This window comes from Lynx canadensis, chromosome A1, assembly GCF_007474595.2.
Source record: "Lynx canadensis isolate LIC74 chromosome A1, mLynCan4.pri.v2, whole genome shotgun sequence".
Lineage (NCBI taxonomy): Eukaryota > Metazoa > Chordata > Mammalia > Carnivora > Felidae > Lynx > Lynx canadensis.
In genome coordinates, this window is record NC_044303.2 from 67,157,553 (window position 1) to 67,175,951 (window position 18,399).

An 18,399-nucleotide genomic window follows, 5' to 3' on the forward strand; every position below is an offset into this window, starting at 1 on the left:
GGGCTTGGCTGCTGAGAAAGTTAAACCACAGCATGAGGACACCAAATTAAAAGCAGGTGTTTCGGGGCACCTGGGTAGCTCGGTCGGGTTAGCATCCAACTCCTGATTTCGACTCAGGTCATGATCTCAATGTTCATGAGTTCCAACCCCCTGTCGGGCTCTGCATGGACAGCAAGGTGAAGCCTGCTTGGGATTCTCTCTCTCTCTCTCTCTCTCTCTCTCTCTCTCTCCCCGCCCCTCCCCCCGACTTGCACTCTCTCTCAAAACTTAAATAATAAAAATTAAAAAAAAATAAAATGAAATCAGGTGTTATGCTTAAAATCCACCTACAACTTAAAAAGGTTATTTGTCATTGGGGCACCTGGTGGCTCAGTCGGTTGAGCAACCTACTTCGGCTCAGGTCATGATCTCGCAGTTTGTGAGGTCGGGCTCTGTGCTGACAGCTGGGAGCCTGGAGCCTGCTTCGGATTCTGGGTCTCCCTCAGTCTCTGCCCCTACCCTTCCCATGCTCTCTCTGTCGTGCGCTCTCTCTCTCTCTCTCTCTCTCTCTCACTCTCTTTCTCTCCCTCCCTCCCTCCAAGATAAATAAACGTTAAAAAAAATTTTTTTTTTTAAAAACAAGGTTATTTGTTGCCAAACCTTGATCCTTCGGATGCTGACAACCGCCTCTGACACCTTCTCAATGGCCGCAGGGAAAAAAAGGGTGACTGTCAACCGCACGGCCCCATACAGTGTCACTGCCACGAACACATGGCTGGCTGTGAGCACGTGTCCAAGAAGCACGTAGGTGGTGAAAGTCACAAAAACGATGTTTTTGCTTGCGACGAAAAATGACGCCAAATTCATTCCTCTGAGGTAGGAACTTCTCAGAATCTTGGAAATTTCCTTCCTGGAAAAGAGAGGATATAGGTTTGAAGGAAGCATCAACGTCCACGTCGTCTGTTCAAGCGCCTGTTGCCCGTGGCCCCTTTCCAGGCTCCAACATAAGGACCACACGCTCAGAACCACTCCGCTCACCTTAACTAAACGGAGGCGTAATGTCGCACGTTAACATTCTGGGTCGATCAGACCAGGTTGAACATTCACTCAACAAGCACGCCTGACTACAAGTCCTGTGCTGGGCACCTTGCTGATGACAGACACAGCCTGTCCTCTCCGGGAACTCATGAACTCATAAGGAGAAGAGACTAAGCAACCCAAAATGTGTGCACTAAACAGAAACAGTGAGTGCAGGCCCCGTGGGTGCACAGAGAAGAGGTGCCTCCCTCAGAACAGTGGAGTCGGGGTCGGACGCGTGCGAGTGGAACCTGGGGGGACGAGCCAGGTTGGTCGGGCTTGGTGGGGGCCAGGGAAGAACGAAGCTGCGTGCGCTTGAAGCAGAGGAAGACGTACCTATGAAGTAAGTGCAAGAGGGAACAGAAGCACAGGGCTGTCAGAGAGGGGCCATGGGTGGGGGGCACACAACTGATCAAATATTTAACTCACAGACTGAAAAACATTCTACAAACGTAAAGCCACACAAAAAGGACCAGTGTTTCCATGGATCTGTGTCTCTGTCTGGAATGAATCATATTGATTCTGACAGTTTGGCCCAATCTCTATAATTTTCCTATTTGTGCTACATTCGCACAAATTATAGTGTCAGTGTAAATGTCGTATTTGCAAATACTACCATCATGGCTGGTTTGGGATCTGGGGTATTAAGAGACATTTGAAATTTTGTTTTTGGAGTAGCAGAAGCACAGGGTGGGGTGTATAGTATTTAAGTTCACATTTAAAAAAAATATATTTTTTAATGTTTATTTTTGAGAGAGAGAGACAGAGTGCGAGAGGGGGAGGGGCAGAAAGAGAGGGAGACACAAAATCCAAAGCAGGCTCCAGGCTCTGAGCTGTCAGCACAGAGCCCAACGTGGGGCTCGAACTCACAAGCCGTGAGATTGTGACCTGAGCAGAAGTCGGACACTTAACCGACTGAGCCACCCAGGTGCCCCTAAATTCACATTTTAATGTGAAAACTTCATTGAGACTTGTCAAACAATTCGGTGAAAGCAGGAGATCGAAAAGTATAGAAACGTGATGTGAAATACACAGAAACTTTACCTTCTCAAACTGGTGACAAGGTCTGCAAATGACTTTTCCCAAGCATACATTTTTATTATTCTTATGCCAGTGATAACTTCATTCATGGTCCTGATCCTGACGTCTGTGAAAGTCGCAGTCTTATTCCTAAGGGGACAGACGTGAGAGATGAATAACAGCCATCACAGCCCCACTTTGCTTATCAGCAGCTGGCACAGTCAGAGACCAGGGATCAAATGCTTCCCTACAGCAACTCTGCCCAGACAGCAGAGGCAGTTCCTACTCAAAATACAAATGGAAAAAAACTTCAGTTAGGAAGTCAACAATTCATCCCAATTCAAGAAGTCTTTTGGAGAACTTACAACATTGGCTAAGGAAGACATCAGAGAGAGTCAGATACAAACCATCTGTTCTGGGAGGTCATGAGTGGGTAGGGAAGGCAGAAAGGCGCCTGAATCTAACAACAATAATACAGTTGGCTGCAGTATAATAACATGGTAATAAAGTGCTTCAGAGCAGAAAAGAAAGAGCTGTTGATTCTACTGGGCGAGGGGGAGAGCAAGAAAAGCTTCAGAGTCCCAGCAGTTTTGGAACAGGACCCAAAGGATAAAGAATATATCTCCATGGCTAAGAGGGGAAAGAAAATTTCAAATAGAGAAAACACCACCAGTAAAGACACAGAAGAACTCAATGCGCTTCAAATAGCTCCTCATCATCCACCTGACAACCTTGACCGTGACCCTCTCCCAGTCCTCTGGCACCTGCTTCACCCCCAGTAAGCTCTGCATCACCAGCCACTTTTCTATCATGTATGCTGCTAGGACTGTGGGACGTATAAAGATATAACTGAGGTTGGCGTTGCCCTTGGGGAGCTTATAAAATTTAGTGGACACGCTGAATTATAAACAAGGCACACACATACACACCTGGAAACAGCTCTAACACAAGCGTAACAAAAATATACGCAGCCAGAACTGGGCCTCTAAATAGACATTTAAATTGTCGCATTATTTAATACATGTTTAAATAACATCATCATATGTAAATTTTGCTTGAAGACACTACTTACAAGGCACGGTGCCCAAAAAGCTGGCCAGGAGGAGCCAGTGGATGTCTTCACCTTTCCAGCCTAAAGCTGGAGCCTCCACTGGCCAAGCCTGAACAGCCAACACAAAGGAGAGATCACAGAAGACATTTGTTTGGCTTTTGAACAAAAGCAGGGGCCAGGGGTGCCTGGGTAGCTCAGCTGATTAAGCATCCAACTCCTGATCTTGGCTCAGGTCATGATCTCACAGTTCCTGAGATCGAGCCCCGAGTCGGGCTCTGTGCTGACAGCACAGAGCCTGCTTGAGATTCTCTCTGCCTCTCTCTCTGCCCCTTCCACTGCTCTCTCATACTCTCTCACTCTCAAAATAAACTTTAAAAAAAAAAAAAAAGCATGGAGCAGACCATGGATATTAACAAATACATATTACCTATTTTTTGAACCAGTGTTTCTCTTACCGGAGTGATGAAAACAACTTCCCGATGCAGCTTTGCAAGGGCAGAAGAATAATTAGAACTGCCATCCCGGCCAGACAGGATATTCCTATTTCCATCCAGAGCAAGGCAGTCACTGCTATGGCCTGCAGTGGCCCTACCCACAGAAAGTGTAAGAATATGGTCACCTTAAAAGAAAAAGACAAAGCTTTCTTAGGACTACAGAAACACAAAACCAGTGAGGACAGAAACAATCTGCTCTCAAAGAACAGTCAGGAACCTACACAGAAATGATCACAGTGGGTTTTAAACCTGCTAACGCCAAGATCCCAAGTATCTGCCCCAGACGAAGCTGTTCCAGGACACAGGGAAGGCTTCAGGGACATCCAGGGAGAACACGACCACCAGTACTAGAAGGAAGATCTCAAGGGGTGCCCCGGTGGCTCAGTCCGTTAAGCGTCCAACTCTTAATCTCAGCTCAGATCATCATCTCGCAGTTCGCAAGTTTGAGCCCCGTGTCAGGCTCTGCTCTGATGGTGCGGAGCCTGCTTGGGATTCTCTCTCCTTCTCTCTGCCCCTCCCCGACTTGTATACACGCACGTGCGCACACTCTCTCTCAAAATAAATAAACATTAAAAATTAAACCAAAAAAAGAAGGAAGATTTCAATTCTGTCTACCCCACGCATGGGCCCAGGGTTCCCCCAAATTTCCTCTACTACAAAATTCAGCCCCACCTCCCTTGGGCTCCCCAGGACCTCACAAAAACCTGTATTACGGTACCTACCATGCTCTCTAGTAATTACTTGCTCATTTCTCTCCCTGATAGGCTGTGCTTCCCCAGGGCAGAAACTAAGCCTTATTCATCCCTGAAACTGAATAGGAACCTTAGTTCATGTTTGATGAATGCATAATTGAAAGAGAAGTGGTCTAGTGCCATACAGATCCAACCAGCAGCTACGATGCCCCAGAAAGTGTGATATATTCATAAGGTAAATGTAAATGCAACACGGTGGGATACAGAAGAACAGTTTGTTTCTGGCTAGGGATCACCCATGTGGCATTTTTTAATCAAAGACTTCCTATGTAGCGAGCACTCTAGAAGGCCCAGAACAATCCCTGTCCAGCAGAAGGTCAACATCCAGAGAGGGAGGAAGACAATTCAGCAATACCAACACAGTGTGCTCAGAAGCCCCACTCCTGAAGGACTATTAGGACCCTTTAACCAAGCGGGACGAGAACACTGCTGTCTGCTTATGAAGTCTTCAAGTAAGTATGCTGTAAACACATTAAGCAAACAGAACTCTTACCTGCCGGACCACACATATTATCATAGCTAAGTTGCACACAGAAGAAATGAGACGCGGATAAAAAGTATCCTCGTCTTTGTCCCCAACAGAAGTCTGGCCTACACCCAAAACCGGCACCAGAAACTCCAGTAAGTTAAACCGAGTAAGGGGTGGGAAGGAAAGAGGCCCCCTCAGGGGCAGCTTACCTGGTCAAACTTGTTCACGTCATTGGACAGCAGATTGACGATCTGGCCGGTAGTAGTCTTTCCCATGGCCTTGTTACTAAGGCGAAGTGCCTGGCACAGAGACAGGAATGGAGAATTATACTCCTACAGTGATACTAAGCCACACTCAGAGAACTAGGAACATGGAGTGTATTTTTATGGGGTCTTGCGTGACGTCAGGAGAGCAGGATGACCTGTGACAGCAGGGCTCTAGGGACCTGGGGTCAGCCTTGGACTAACGTGGTGGCAGCCACGTCCCTGGAGGATCAACGAGAGCAACGGAGGCAGAAGCCAACTCCCCCAGACCAGTTTTGATGAGTTTGGACAAGCCCCAAGTATAGAAGGATATGTCCTCAGGAGTCAACTAAAGTAATTTTGAGCCACATTCTACGAGAGTGAAGAGGTTATCTAAGGACAGAAATTAGGAGACGGACTAGCTAGAAATCTGGAACCAGTCCTTAATTCTGCATGCAACGTCTGGGTCTTAAGTCTCCTGGTTCTGGAAATGTAAATAAGCCCAGATGCTGCCTGGACAGACCCCAGGGTCCCTATGAGTGGGATGCCAGATACTTTTTTTTTTTTTTTTAATTTTTTTTTTCAACGTTTATTTATTTTCAGGACAGAGAGAGACAGAGCATGAACAGGGGAGGGGCAGAGAGAGAGGGAGACACAGAATCGGAAACAGGCTCCAGGCTCTGAGCCATCAGCCCAGAGCCCGACGCGGGGCTCGAACTCGCGGACCGCGAGATCGTGACCTGGCTGAAGTCAGACGCTTAACCGACTGCGCCACCCAGGCGCCCCCAGATACTCTTTATCCACTACGTGGAGGACACCAAGTGCTCCAGTAGATAGGGTGACTGAGGAGGCACGTTCCCTGTTTAGAGATAGGACGTGATATGGACAAGCACCGGTAATTCAAGCGTGAAATGGACAGTAATGACAGCAGCACAGGGAACTGGCGACAGTTTCCATTGAGTGACACTGTGGGCAGGACAGACCCTGGACAATGGGGAGGAGAAACTATGGAGAGAAGGGAAGAACACTGTGACTGGAAGGAACAGCATGCAGTCAGGGAAGAGAAATGTAGAAGCAGCTGAGTAAAGAGTACCTGAAATCCGGCTAGAAAAGTAGAATGGAAAGCAGCTAATGTCTGGAAAACAGAATGGAGCAGGAAATGTCTTTTTACATTAGAGCAAGAAATGCAATTCTAGGAAGATTCAGCTGTAGAAGTCACTGGCCAGGAGACTCTTATAAGAAGGGAGGATTAGGAACCACTGATGGTCCGGGCAAGGGTAAAAAGACGGTGTGCTAGGGCTGTGTGAATGTGAATGGAAAGGAAGGGCCAGATATAAGGGAAGACACTTTGGAAAATAAAAAGTGTTACATAAATATAAGTACATCAGTCACAAAAAATACAGCACCCCCCCCCCAACTATAAAGAAAAAAGAAAGAAATGCCCCTATAGGAAGAAATAAACCTCGGTGCCTTAATTATCGAAGGCTCATTTGAAAGTATTTTTAAAGCCAATTTTACATACAAATACATGTGAATCCCTCATGTAGAAGATACACTATGGAAGTAGATACATGATAACTAATTTTAACAATTAAAGTAAGTCAATAGCACATAAAACTGATTCTAAAACTGATCATTTTCGGGGAGCCTGGGTGGCTCAGCCGGTTACATATCCAACTTCAGCTCAGGTCATGATCTCACAGCTCGTGAGTTCGAGCCCCACGTTGGGCTCTATGCTGACAGCTCGGAGCCTTGGAGCCTAGAGCCTGCTTTGGATTCTGTGTCTCCCTCTCTCTCTCTGCCCCTCCTCTACTCACGCTCTGTCTCTCAAAAATAAGTAAACGTTAAAAAAAACTTTTTTTGACTGATCGTTTTCAAAACTTCTCAAGACTACTGTACCCAATTAGAATCATCACGGACAGACTGTCACTGACAATGAGGACCACAGGTAAGAGGGTGCAGATGACAATTTGTGCAAAAGACCAAGCTCTTCTCAGCGGGCCATCAGGACAACTTGTCATTCAGTTATGTCTGTGACCAGGTACAGTAACAGACCAAAGGCTGGCTCCGGAACAAAAGCACCCATAAGTTAAGGACAACGCTGCAGCCAACACAGAAATTACTCATGTGTCCAAAGAAAAGCAGTCACGCTCTGACTAGGACAAAAAAAACAGTGGAGTGTCATTAACGTTGGTAATGAGGAAGACACACCTTCCAAGCAAACTGCTTGGGTGGAGGCTGCCTCCACCCCTGAAAGAATGGTTGGTCCCGGACTCCCGCCCCCACCCCCCCCACCCTCGCCCCCGCCCGTAAATCTAAGAAACTGGACGGAACATAGGAGGCCACTGTTTCAGGCAGGAACCACGGGCGCCACAGGACCCTGTGCGCTGAGAGAAGGGAAACACCAGAGCAGAGCCCCGGGACAGCCGGCTTCCTGCCTGGGGGCATTTGCCAGCAGAACTGCAGTTTCCCTGTGCCAAGGAGGAAGAGGCAGCTGTTTCAAGTTGCAGAAACGTCTGGAATTTGCAAGCCAGGTGGCAGAAGGGTAGGCCCCAGAAGTTTCTGTAGGGATTTAGCAGAGGAGCGGGGGGTAGCTGTGGGCTCAAGAGAGACTCCAGAGGTCATGCCGGGGGTCACAGAGTTTCTGCCCAACCAGAATAAAACGATCTTCATAAGCACCTCAAATACTCCATTTAGACACCAGGAGGGCCATGCCTTAGTAATAAAGATCATACTCTAGAGTAAGAGCCACGTACCTGGACTTCATCTAAAATGGAAACCATTTTAGACGGATACACAGGTACCTAGAGTAGGAAGGTGGATAGTTACACAGGTAGATAGAGAGATACACTCCTGACAGGACTGACCTGTCAGGAATCGCTTAGAAGAAAAAAGCTCAATCAATACCCTTTAGTCAAAACTCCCTATCATGTTATCTCCCACAGTATCCAACACAGTAAATAGTTATTATACAGGCAAAGAAGAAAAAGTGACCCATTATCAAGGAGAAAGAACACAGGCAATGGAAGTAGAGCCTGACATGATCCAGATTTAGGAATTAGAGATGAGAACTAGAAAACAACTATTATAAATTATGTCCAAGGACTTAAAGGAAAACCTGGTTATAACAAGGGAATTAGAATGGGTAATTTTAGGAGAGAAATGAGCACTATCAAAAGGAGCAATATGGGGGCGCCTGGGTGGCTTGGTCAGTTAAGAATCTGACTTCAGGGGCGTCTGGGTGGCTCAGTCGGTTAAGCGTCCGACTTCAGCTCAGGTCACGATCTCACGGTCCGTTGAGTTCGAGCCCCGCGTCAGGCTCTGTGCTGACAGCTCAGAGCCTGGAGCCTGTTTCCGATTCTGTGTCTCCCTCTCTCTCTGCCCCTCCCCTGTTCATGCTCTGTCTCTCTCTGTCTCAAAAATAAATACACGTTAAATAAATAAATAAATAAATAGGAGCAATATGAAACATTCACTAGACAATTTTAGTACCAGAAAATTTCCACTGATCTCTTCCCAGATTCGTCAACCCTTTTAGATTACAATCTGAAAAATAGAAGAAAAGGCAGAAAGAAATTGAAGAAAAAAAAAAAGCTTGAAGGTTCAGTGGGGCAATAATAAGGAATGAAACACATGTAATTGGCAGTCCTGGAAGAGGATGACAAAATAGGGAAGAAAAAAAATTTTTTTAAGTTTATTAATTTTTTTTTTTGAAAGAGAGAGAGCAGGGGAGGGGCACAGAGAGAGGGAGACAGAGAGAATCCCAAGCAGGCTCCACACTGACAGTGTAGAGCCTGTTGCAGGGCTCAAACTCCCAAACTGTGAGATCGTGACCTGAGCCAAAATCAATAGTCAGACGCTTAACCAATTGAGCCACCCAGGCACCCTGGGAAGAAAACAATATTTGAAGGAATAATGGCTGAAATTTTTCCAAGTCTGGTAGAAAATATTCATTTTCATACATAAGAATCTTAGCAAACCCCAAGAAGCATTTAAAAAAAAAAAAAAAAAAAGACTTTTCCCTAGGCACATCACAAACTGCTAAAAACCAGAAAGTAAGACAAAGTCATGAAAGGAGCCAAGAAAAATAACACATTACACACACAGAAACAATCAAGTGATGCCGACATCCGAAACAATGGACACAAACAGTGGAACATCTATCGAGACCTAACAGACTGGAAACAATAACTGAATTCTATAGGCAACACAAATGTACTTCAAACGATGACAGTGAAATTAAGACATCTTCAAATAAAGTCTGAGAATTTATCACCAGCCAAACGAAACTTTAAGAAATTATAAAAGAAAGTCTTCAAGCTAAAGGGAACTGGTGCCAAACAGACAAAAACTCAGATGTACCATAAGGAATAAAGAGAAACCAAACTGGCAAAAAGGCAGGTAGACATAAAAGATTAAAAATCTCCTTTCAATTTATTTGAAAGACAACTGGCTGCTTAAAGCAAAAAATGGTAACACTCCATGGTATACGTAGAGGTGAAATACATTCACACCAATAGCACAGTGAATGAGGAAGAGTAGCAGAGTTTTATGCTTGCATCTTTCTTACATTTTAGGTAAAGTAGTCCAACAGTAGGACTATACGGACAGTGACAAGCTAAGAAGCCTATTTGAATCCCTAAGTCAACACTAAAAACACAAGAGATACTGCTAAAAAGCCAATAAAGGATCAAAATGGAATACTAAAATATATCTGATGAGGGGCACCTGGGTGGTGGCTCAGTCAGTTAAGCGTCGGACTTCAGCTCAGGTCGTGATCTCACGGTTTGTGAGTTCAGGCCCCGCGTCCGGCTCTGTGCTGACAGCTCAGAGCCTGGAGCCTGCTTACAATTCTGTGACTCCCTCTCTCTCTGCCCCTCCCCCCGACTCATGCTCTCTGTCTCTCAAAAAAAAAAAAAAAGGAATAAACGTTAAAAACAAAAAAATTAAAAGCCAGAAATTGTCACAACAGATTAATAAAGGACCGACCTAAGTTGCTGTGTAAAGGAGATATACTTTAAATATACGAACAGGTTGAAAGTGAAAAGGATAAAAAAGATATGCCATGCAAACAACGGGTACAATGAATGCGGTGTGGCTCTATTAATATAGACAACACAGACTTTGAGACAAGGAATATGACCAGAGATTAAAAGGAACATATCATAATGATAAAGTCAATTCACCACACCTAAATGTGTATGGATCAAATTATAGTTTCAACATATATGAGACAAAAACAGAACTACAGAGAAAAATCAGAAAACACACAATCATAGATCTCAACATCCCTTTCTCAGTAACTGATAAAAGTAGACCAAAAAAAAAAAAAAAAAGAGTAAGGCTACAGAAGATGTGAACAACATTAGTAACCACCTTAATCTAACTGACGTTTGTGGAACACCACACCCAACAACTGCAGGACAGTTTTCTCAAGTACACGTTGGCTATTTCTCAACATAGACCCTATATGCCGGGGCTGGTATATAAATCTCAATAAATGTCTAAACACAAAAATGTTCCGCAGAATGTTCTCCGATATCAAAAAAATTAAATTAGAAATCACTAAGATAGCTCTAAAAATCCCAAATATTTGAGAATTAACAACATATTTCTAAATAGCTATGTGGCAAAGAAGACCCCATAAGAGAAATCAGAATTATTTTTAAATAAATGAAAGTGAAAATATACCACATTATAACCTGTAAAGATACAGGTAAGCAAGCCTTAGAGGAAACTTCTAGCTTTAAATGTTTTACATTGAAAGAAAGAAAGGTATAAAATTGATGATCAAAGATTCTGACTGAGACCAAAGAAACAGGAACGAACACACACACACACACACACACACACACACACACAGCCCCTCTCTGTTCATACTTCCAGAAGAGCATCTAGTGTAATCAAAGATCTGTGTGTTGCCCCCCACCCCCCGCCCTGGAACTATCGGCTCACTGAGTGCACAGACCCTGTCATATTCATTTACAATCAGCAGCATCATAAAAACAGCCACCTTTTAATGAGCACCTACTATAACCCAGACAATTGAATAGGAAATGATCTTGGGCACCTGAGTAAGCCCCACTTCTCTCTCTCTCTGCCCCTCCTGGGATTCTCTCTCTGTCCCTCGCTCACTTGCACCCTCTCTCTCAAAAAAAAAGGAAACAACCTTACAAAGGAAAAATTATCCCTTATTTTGCAGATGAGAAAATAAGCTGAGCATATTCATGCCTCACAGAGAACACTGTATTTTTTCTTCTAATGAAGCAAAATTACCACTCTTCTTCATAATGTAGAAAACTGAAGTTTGTTTCTGATAAATTGTATGCATTATAGTTTAAAAACAGTTCATATCCGGTGTAGAGAAAAACAATGTACAAATTAATGCATACTAATGCGTCATCATTCTGCTAATGTTTTGGTTCCACATTTCCTTAAGTTGACAGGTTATAAGAGGATACTATTTGGTTAAATTTGTTTCCCTTGTGAAAACAAAATAGTTCCACCATAAGAGCAATAGAAGGCAAACAAAAGAAACTACAATCAGTATTTGCAGTCTCAGTCTATCTTCTGACCCAAGAATAGTATCATAATAAATCAAGAACACCTAGTATCATTAAGAATTATAAAAGTCTACCAATTTAAAAAAGGGAGACAAGGAATATGTGCAGGAAATTCACTATGGGAAACAAATGGCTAATGAAAATTTGCAAATACTCAAATTCATTCTGACTCAGACATGTAAATTAAAAGAACAGAGCAGTATAATTTTTCATCTAGAAACTGGAAGTGTGGCAAAGACAAAAAAAATAATAATAACCAGAACATCCAATCTTTGTCAAGGGTGTGGGGCCATCTCATTTCACCAGAGAGACTGTAAAGAGTTACCAACTCTGGAAGGAAATCTGGCATTCAAAAGCCTTCAGATGTATATACCCTGAAAAATTAAGGATGTCTCCAAAGGTTTCACTTTGGTCACATTCACTGACATCTGTTAATATAAACAACTGGAAAACCATCTAATTGGTTTGGTCACTACATCTGTTAATATAAACAACTGGAAAACCATCTAATTATCGGTTATGCTAGAATATGTGTGGCCATTAGAAACAACACTGCCAACTGCGGAATGCAAACTACATGTGAGCATGCATCCGTTTACAGCTGGTTCCTTCCCTGGGTGGGCATGAAAATACATCTGGAGTGTAAGACAACCGTATAATCTGGGCGAGAACATTAATTTTCATCAATTTTTTAAAAATAAGTCAAGGGGGGGCGCCTGGGTGGCGCAGTCGGTTAAGCGTCCGACTTCAGCCAGGTCACGATCTCGCGGTCCGGGAGTTCGAGCCCCGCGTCAGGCTCTGGGCTGATGGCTCAGAGCCTGGAGCCTGTTTCCGATTCTGTGTCTCCCTCTCTCTCTGCCCCTCCCCCGTTCATGCTCTGTCTCTCTCTGTCCCAAAAATAAATAAACGTTGAAAAAAAAATTTAAAAAAAAAAATAAATAAGTCAAGGGGTGGGGTGCCTGGGTGGCTCAGTCAGTTAAGCATCTGCCTTCAGCTCAGGTCATGATCTCACTGTTCCTGAGTTCGAGACTCAAATTGGGCTCTGTGCTGTGTGTGCAGAGCCTGCTTCAGATCCTTTGTTCCCCTCTCTCTCTGCCCCTCACCCCCTGCTTATGCTGTCTCTCTCTCTCTCTCTCTCTCTCTCTCTCCCCCAAAAATAAATAAATAAATACTTGAAAGGAAGGAAGGAAGGAAGCAAGGGAAGCAAGGGAGGGAAGGGAAGGGAGGAAGGATGGAGCAAGCGCGTGCCTGGGTAGCTCAGTCGGTTGAGCATGTGACTTTTTTTTTTTTTTTTTTAATTTTTTTTTTTTTCAACGTTTATTTATTTTTGGGACAGAGACAGACAGAGCATGAACGGGCAAGGGGCAGAGAGAGAGGGAGACACAGAATCGGAAACAGGCTCCAGGCTCTGAGCCATCAGCCCAGAGCCCGACGCGGGGCTCGAACTCCCGGACCGCGAGATCGTGACCTGGCTGAAGTCGGACGCTTAACCGACTGCGCCACCCAGGCGCCCCAAGCATGTGACTCTTAATTTCAGCTCAAATCACAATCTCACACTTCATGGGTTCCAACCCTGTATCAGGCTCTGCACTGACAGCATGGAGCCTGCTTGGGATTCTCTCCCTCTCTCTCCCTCTAAAGTAAATTTAAAAACTAAAAATAAAAAATTTAAAAAAACATAATAAATCAAGTAATATTCGTCATTCATGTGAAAAATACAGTTTCTTCTTTCTCAATTATGTTCATCAATACAAATGAAACACAAAACCCAAGTATGGACATCTAACTATCGCTTCTCTAATTGTCCTTCAAAGCAGAAACTGTAGTTCACCTCCTCATGATGCAGATTCCTCATCACCAACTTGACTCCTACCCAACGTCAATAATCCTCAGTACGTGTGGAGGACACTCTTCCAACCGACCTCCCCAAATGGCCAAGCCTTTGGAGTTTTGCATACGTCACAAATCCGTTCTGTTCCCCGCTGCCAGGCTTCCCTTCAGTGGACCATCTCACCAGTACCTACCGCTCTTTCCAAACTAGGATACAGCTTTGTAATGTTTTAAGGAAAAATCACAGTAAATTGGCTCTGAGGAGGAACCTAAACGAATTGCAGAACAAAAAATCAAGTACTTGTATCACCTCTGTCACATTTGGGGTTTACTTCCTGGTTCGTGGCCCTTCGGCAGAGCTGGGCCTACCAGGTGATGTGGTTTCCAGGTACACTGGGTATCACAACAAGCTAGTGCAAGGAGTATGCTGAGCTCATCTGAAGCAGAAAGTTGCCTGTGTTTTTCCAATATTGTTTCCTGGAGTTGCTTAGTATGCTGCCCCACCGACTTTCATGATGACATAATCTAGAGATTAAACTCCATTTCTGAGAGGAGGACCCAGGGATAGCCTAATATTCTCCGTCCCCATGAACCCATGGGGTTCTGTTGAAGAAAACAGATTCAAGGAAATGGAAACCAAAGTGCACACAAAATCAACAAGCTGCTGCTGTCTATAATCTGAGAGCTCCACTGCCTTTTATTTCTCTTCCTGCCTGGTTTTCCATGGCTGGCACACATACCAGCTCACCTATACAGAAAGCTCTCGGCAAGCCTTGGCATTTAGTTTTCTTTTAGCTCCACTGGCCTTTTCTTTCTCATTCGACCATGGTGACCTACTGGAGTCCAGAGGCCAGAAAGACACGTACAGACTTCACAAGACCTGAGCACAAGGGCCCCACTGTGGAACCCAAGAACCACTTGGGGGCCTGGGATATTTGCTCTGAGGTCAGACCGACTCCACATTCCCTGACTTCATCACCCCTAATGGCCATGAGTCCCCGAATGTGTAAGGCTATATTAATTATGGTAGTGTGTTCAAAGTGAGGTCACGTCCCCAGATAATGAAAGACTCCCCCCAACTCACACCCTTCCATCACCAATTTCTTGCTTTGAAAGAGAAGCGCCATGTGACTGGTTTCCTAAACAAGAGAGGAGAAGAGAGAGATGAGCAGCACAAAGAGTTGTGCCAAAGGTGAGCTGGTGGGGCAGCAGGAAGAAGTAACAATACGGTGAGCATGAAAAACCCAGTAACTAGGAGAGAAAGGAAAGCAAACACACACACACACACACACACACACACACACACACACACACACACACACACAGTTACAAACACGCACTTTAGGGTTAGAGGAGAGACTATCTTAATGAGAAAATAAAAATGAAGTACATTCCCAATAGAAGAAAAAAAATTCTATCAACTTTTAAAAATATCTTTTAATACACTTTTCTGTTTCTAAAAATTATAACAAAAAATGTGAGCATAGACTATCTTCTGAAAAGTGGCATGCTTAGTCTTAAAAATTTATACGTGAGGCCATACACTAGGTCTCTTTTTTTTTAATTCGTTTTTAATGTTCATTTATTTCTGAGAGAGAGAGAGAGAGAGAGCATGAGCAGGGGAGAAGCAGAGAGAGAGGGAGGCACAGAATCCGAAGCAGGATCCAGGCTCTGAGCTGTCAGCACAGAGCCCGACGTGGGGCTCGAACCCACGAACCACAAGATCATGGCCCGAGCCCAAGTCAGACGGTTAACTGACTGAGCCACCCAGGCGCCCCCATATGCTAAGTCTTTTATGGCAACTATACTTAGAATTAGAACTCTTTTGTCTATAAAGAAGCTTCTAAATTTTGCTCATGTGCCTTCCTTCAGACCAAAAGTACAGGAGGGAAGTGATATGCCCTCTACGAACTCATCCATGGTGCATAATTTTACCGTCAAAATGAGAGTGTTTTACAAACAGGATTTTCCTTTTCTCTAATGTTTTATATTTATCAAAGTACAGAGCTTAAGGAAGTTGGATATACAGCACACCTAAGCAACACTGCACACTTCTGTAAGGTCACAAAACTAGTTGTATTACTCATTCACTCGTAAACACCATGCTCGAAGCTTTCAGGAAGGGAGTCAATCCGTGCAGGAGAAAGATGAGAGGAGATACGGTCTAAATCATGACTTTCACAGCATACATTTTGAAAACCAAACTTACTAAAAGCAGCAATGCCTTGTTATCTATCACCAGTACACACAAAGCGACTAATGGAAAAGTGCGCAGAGCAAGAAAATGCTCCCTCACAAAGCAACCCATCACACTCTCAACCCAATTCCACACTCTCCTACTCACTGGCAAGGGGTGTAACCAATAGCAGCCAGGTACCAACAGCTGCTAAGTCTCAGAGATACCAAAGAAAATAACCCGGTCAGTTCAACTAATGAGTCCCAGAGGGAGGAGAAGGGAGGAGACAAGGTCTTCAACACATAACCAAGACAGAGCTGCTTGCTCTGCACAGGGAACCAGAGAGGGGTACAGTCTTCTTTGAAATGCCTTCCTTTTCCTCCACAGGCAACTGAAAGTTTATCACCACTGCTGAGGATCAGGGTGAACTGTCATTGTTTCAATGAACACTGAGTAAATATAGGACTTGCACCTGTTCAAAAAAAAAAAATGATGTTAACCTTGAAGACATTGTGTTAAGTGAAATAAGCCAGTCACTCATGGGCCCATCCTGCATGATTCCACTCACATGAGGTACCTAAGCAGTCAGTTTCCTGGAGACAGGAAGTAGAATGGTGGTCGCCAGGGGCTGGGGGGAGGGAAATGAGAAACTGATCTAATGGGTACGGAGTTTCAGTTTTATAAGAAGAAAAGAGTTCCAGAGGTGGACAGTGGTGATGTCTGCACAAGGATGTGAATGTACTTAAGGCCACTGACTTGTACACTCAAAAATGGTAAATGTGGTCGATTTTAAGTCATGTGTATTTGACCACAACTAAACGTTTAAAAACCAAAATGAGGGGTGCCTGGGTGGCTCAGTCGGTTAAGCATCGCACTTTGGCTCAGGTCATGATCTCACGGATCGTGAGTTCAAGCCCTGTGTTGGGCTCTGCCCTGACAGCCAGAGCCTGGAGGCTGTCTCAGATTCTGTGTCTCCCTCTCTCTCTCTGCCTCTCTCCACCCCCCAAAGATAAGTAAAGCATAAAGATAAAAAATAAAAAATAAAAAACAAAATGAGGGGCACTAGCTGGCTCAGTCATTAGAGCATGTGACTCTTTTAACTTTATTTATTTATTTGGGGGGGGAGGGGAGGAGGGGTAGAGACACAATCCTAAGCAGGCTATGAACTGTCAGCACAGAGCCAGACGTGGGGCTCAAACCCACAGAGCCCACGTGGGGCTCATGACCTGAGCTGAAACCAAGAGTCGAAAGCTTAACAAAGCCACCCAGGTGCCCCGCAGAGCATGTGACTCTTGATCTCAGGGTTGTGAGTTCAAGCCCACCTTGGGTACAGAGATTACTTAAAAATAAAAAAATCAATCAAAAGTGATTACCTTTGAATACCTGGGGAAAACGTGATCTAAAACCAAAACTCTAAACCTACAGAAATACCTTAAAATAACAAAGAAATAAAAACATTTTCAGAACAACATAAAAAAATCTTTTGGTAACTTTTTTTAACATTTATTTATTTTTGAGAGAAAAAGAGAGAGCACGTGAGTGAGGGAAGGAGGGAGGGGCAGACACAGAATCTGAAGCAGGTTCCAGGCTCCAAGCTGTCAGCACAGAGCCCGACGCAGGGCATGAACTCAAGAGCTGTGAGATCATGACCTGAGCTACAGTTGGACACTTCATGAACTGAGCCACCCAGACGCCCCAACCAACATCAAAATTTAAAAATTAAACTGGATTTTTAAAACTTAAGTATCAAGTCCTGTTTTTAGCATAAATCCCGGGGAAAGGAATGGAGACATTCATGCTGCCTGTTCACGTGCCAAGAAGGCTCCCCCTGCCTCGCCCACCCCACCCCCGGGCCAATCTACCGCTGCGCTGCCCTGCCCTGCCCCTGCTGCCCTGCCCCTCGTTTCCTTCACCTTCTGGAGTACAATGATTCCTCAATTTTCCTAATGGTAAGAATCCCTGGGGCGCAGATTAAATATACAGATTTCCAGGGATTCTCTTAATCCTGAGGGAGTAGGTCTGGGGTTAAGCCCAGGTTGGAGAGTTTTTTGTTAAGCACAAAGATGACTCATAACAGAATTTAGTGACCCGCAGCCTAGCATATGTCTGCCTCACCCTTGATCTGCTTGGCAAGGAAGCTGAACAGGTATGTCGTCCAGGGGATCCTAACCGTGCCCTGCAGTGTTCACACAGCTCCCAGCTGCAAGGCCCATAAACATCCAGCTATTAAAAGCCGTGAGCAGACAGCTGCTCTGACAAATGGCTGAGTAACTGATAGGGGACCAGCCCCCACCTCTGCCATACGCAGCTACATGACTGGGCAAAATTATGTTTCCAGGCTCCAGATAACAGGCAGTGCAAGACTGATCCCTGAGAGAAGAAACACTGAAGAGGTAAACACTACCGTTGTCTTGGCTCTCAGCCGGGAGACCATTTTTCAACCGTGACAGTGAGCTCAAGTCCAACAGTGCAGCAGCCCCACTGAGCTGAGGAGTCAGAGGTCAGATTCTTCGAGGATCAATGAAAGGGTCCCCAAAGTCCTGGGGCAGGGCGAGGAAGGGGTACTGCTGGAAGGCCTTAGCTGAGGGATGGGCTACAAAGGCCCAGGTCGCCAGAGAGCTGATGCAAAGAACAGCAAGCAGAACACGGATACTCGAAGGTCAAGTTAGGGCACTGGAGTTCTTGCCCAGCCAGAGTGGAGAAACCTTCGTATCATGAACAAGGCTGGTACGCAGCTGACACACCA

At 44.7% G+C, this 18,399-nt stretch overlaps 1 protein-coding gene across 3 annotated transcripts in view; it reads right to left on the minus strand.

Moving 5' to 3' along the window:
• ABCC4 (ATP binding cassette subfamily C member 4) overlaps positions 1-18,399 on the minus strand; it is a 263,778-nt gene that overhangs the window by 175,897 nt on the left and 69,482 nt on the right. For all 3 annotated transcript variants that reach the window (XM_030312762.1, XM_030312755.1, XM_030312770.1), the window contains 4 exons: positions 5,052-5,141; positions 3,583-3,746; positions 2,101-2,226; positions 640-889 (listed from right to left, as the gene is read on the minus strand). In XM_030312762.1, the coding sequence (XP_030168622.1) occupies positions 640-889; positions 2,101-2,226; positions 3,583-3,746; positions 5,052-5,141 (630 nt within the window). The remainder of the gene's footprint in view (positions 1-639; positions 890-2,100; positions 2,227-3,582; positions 3,747-5,051; positions 5,142-18,399) is intronic.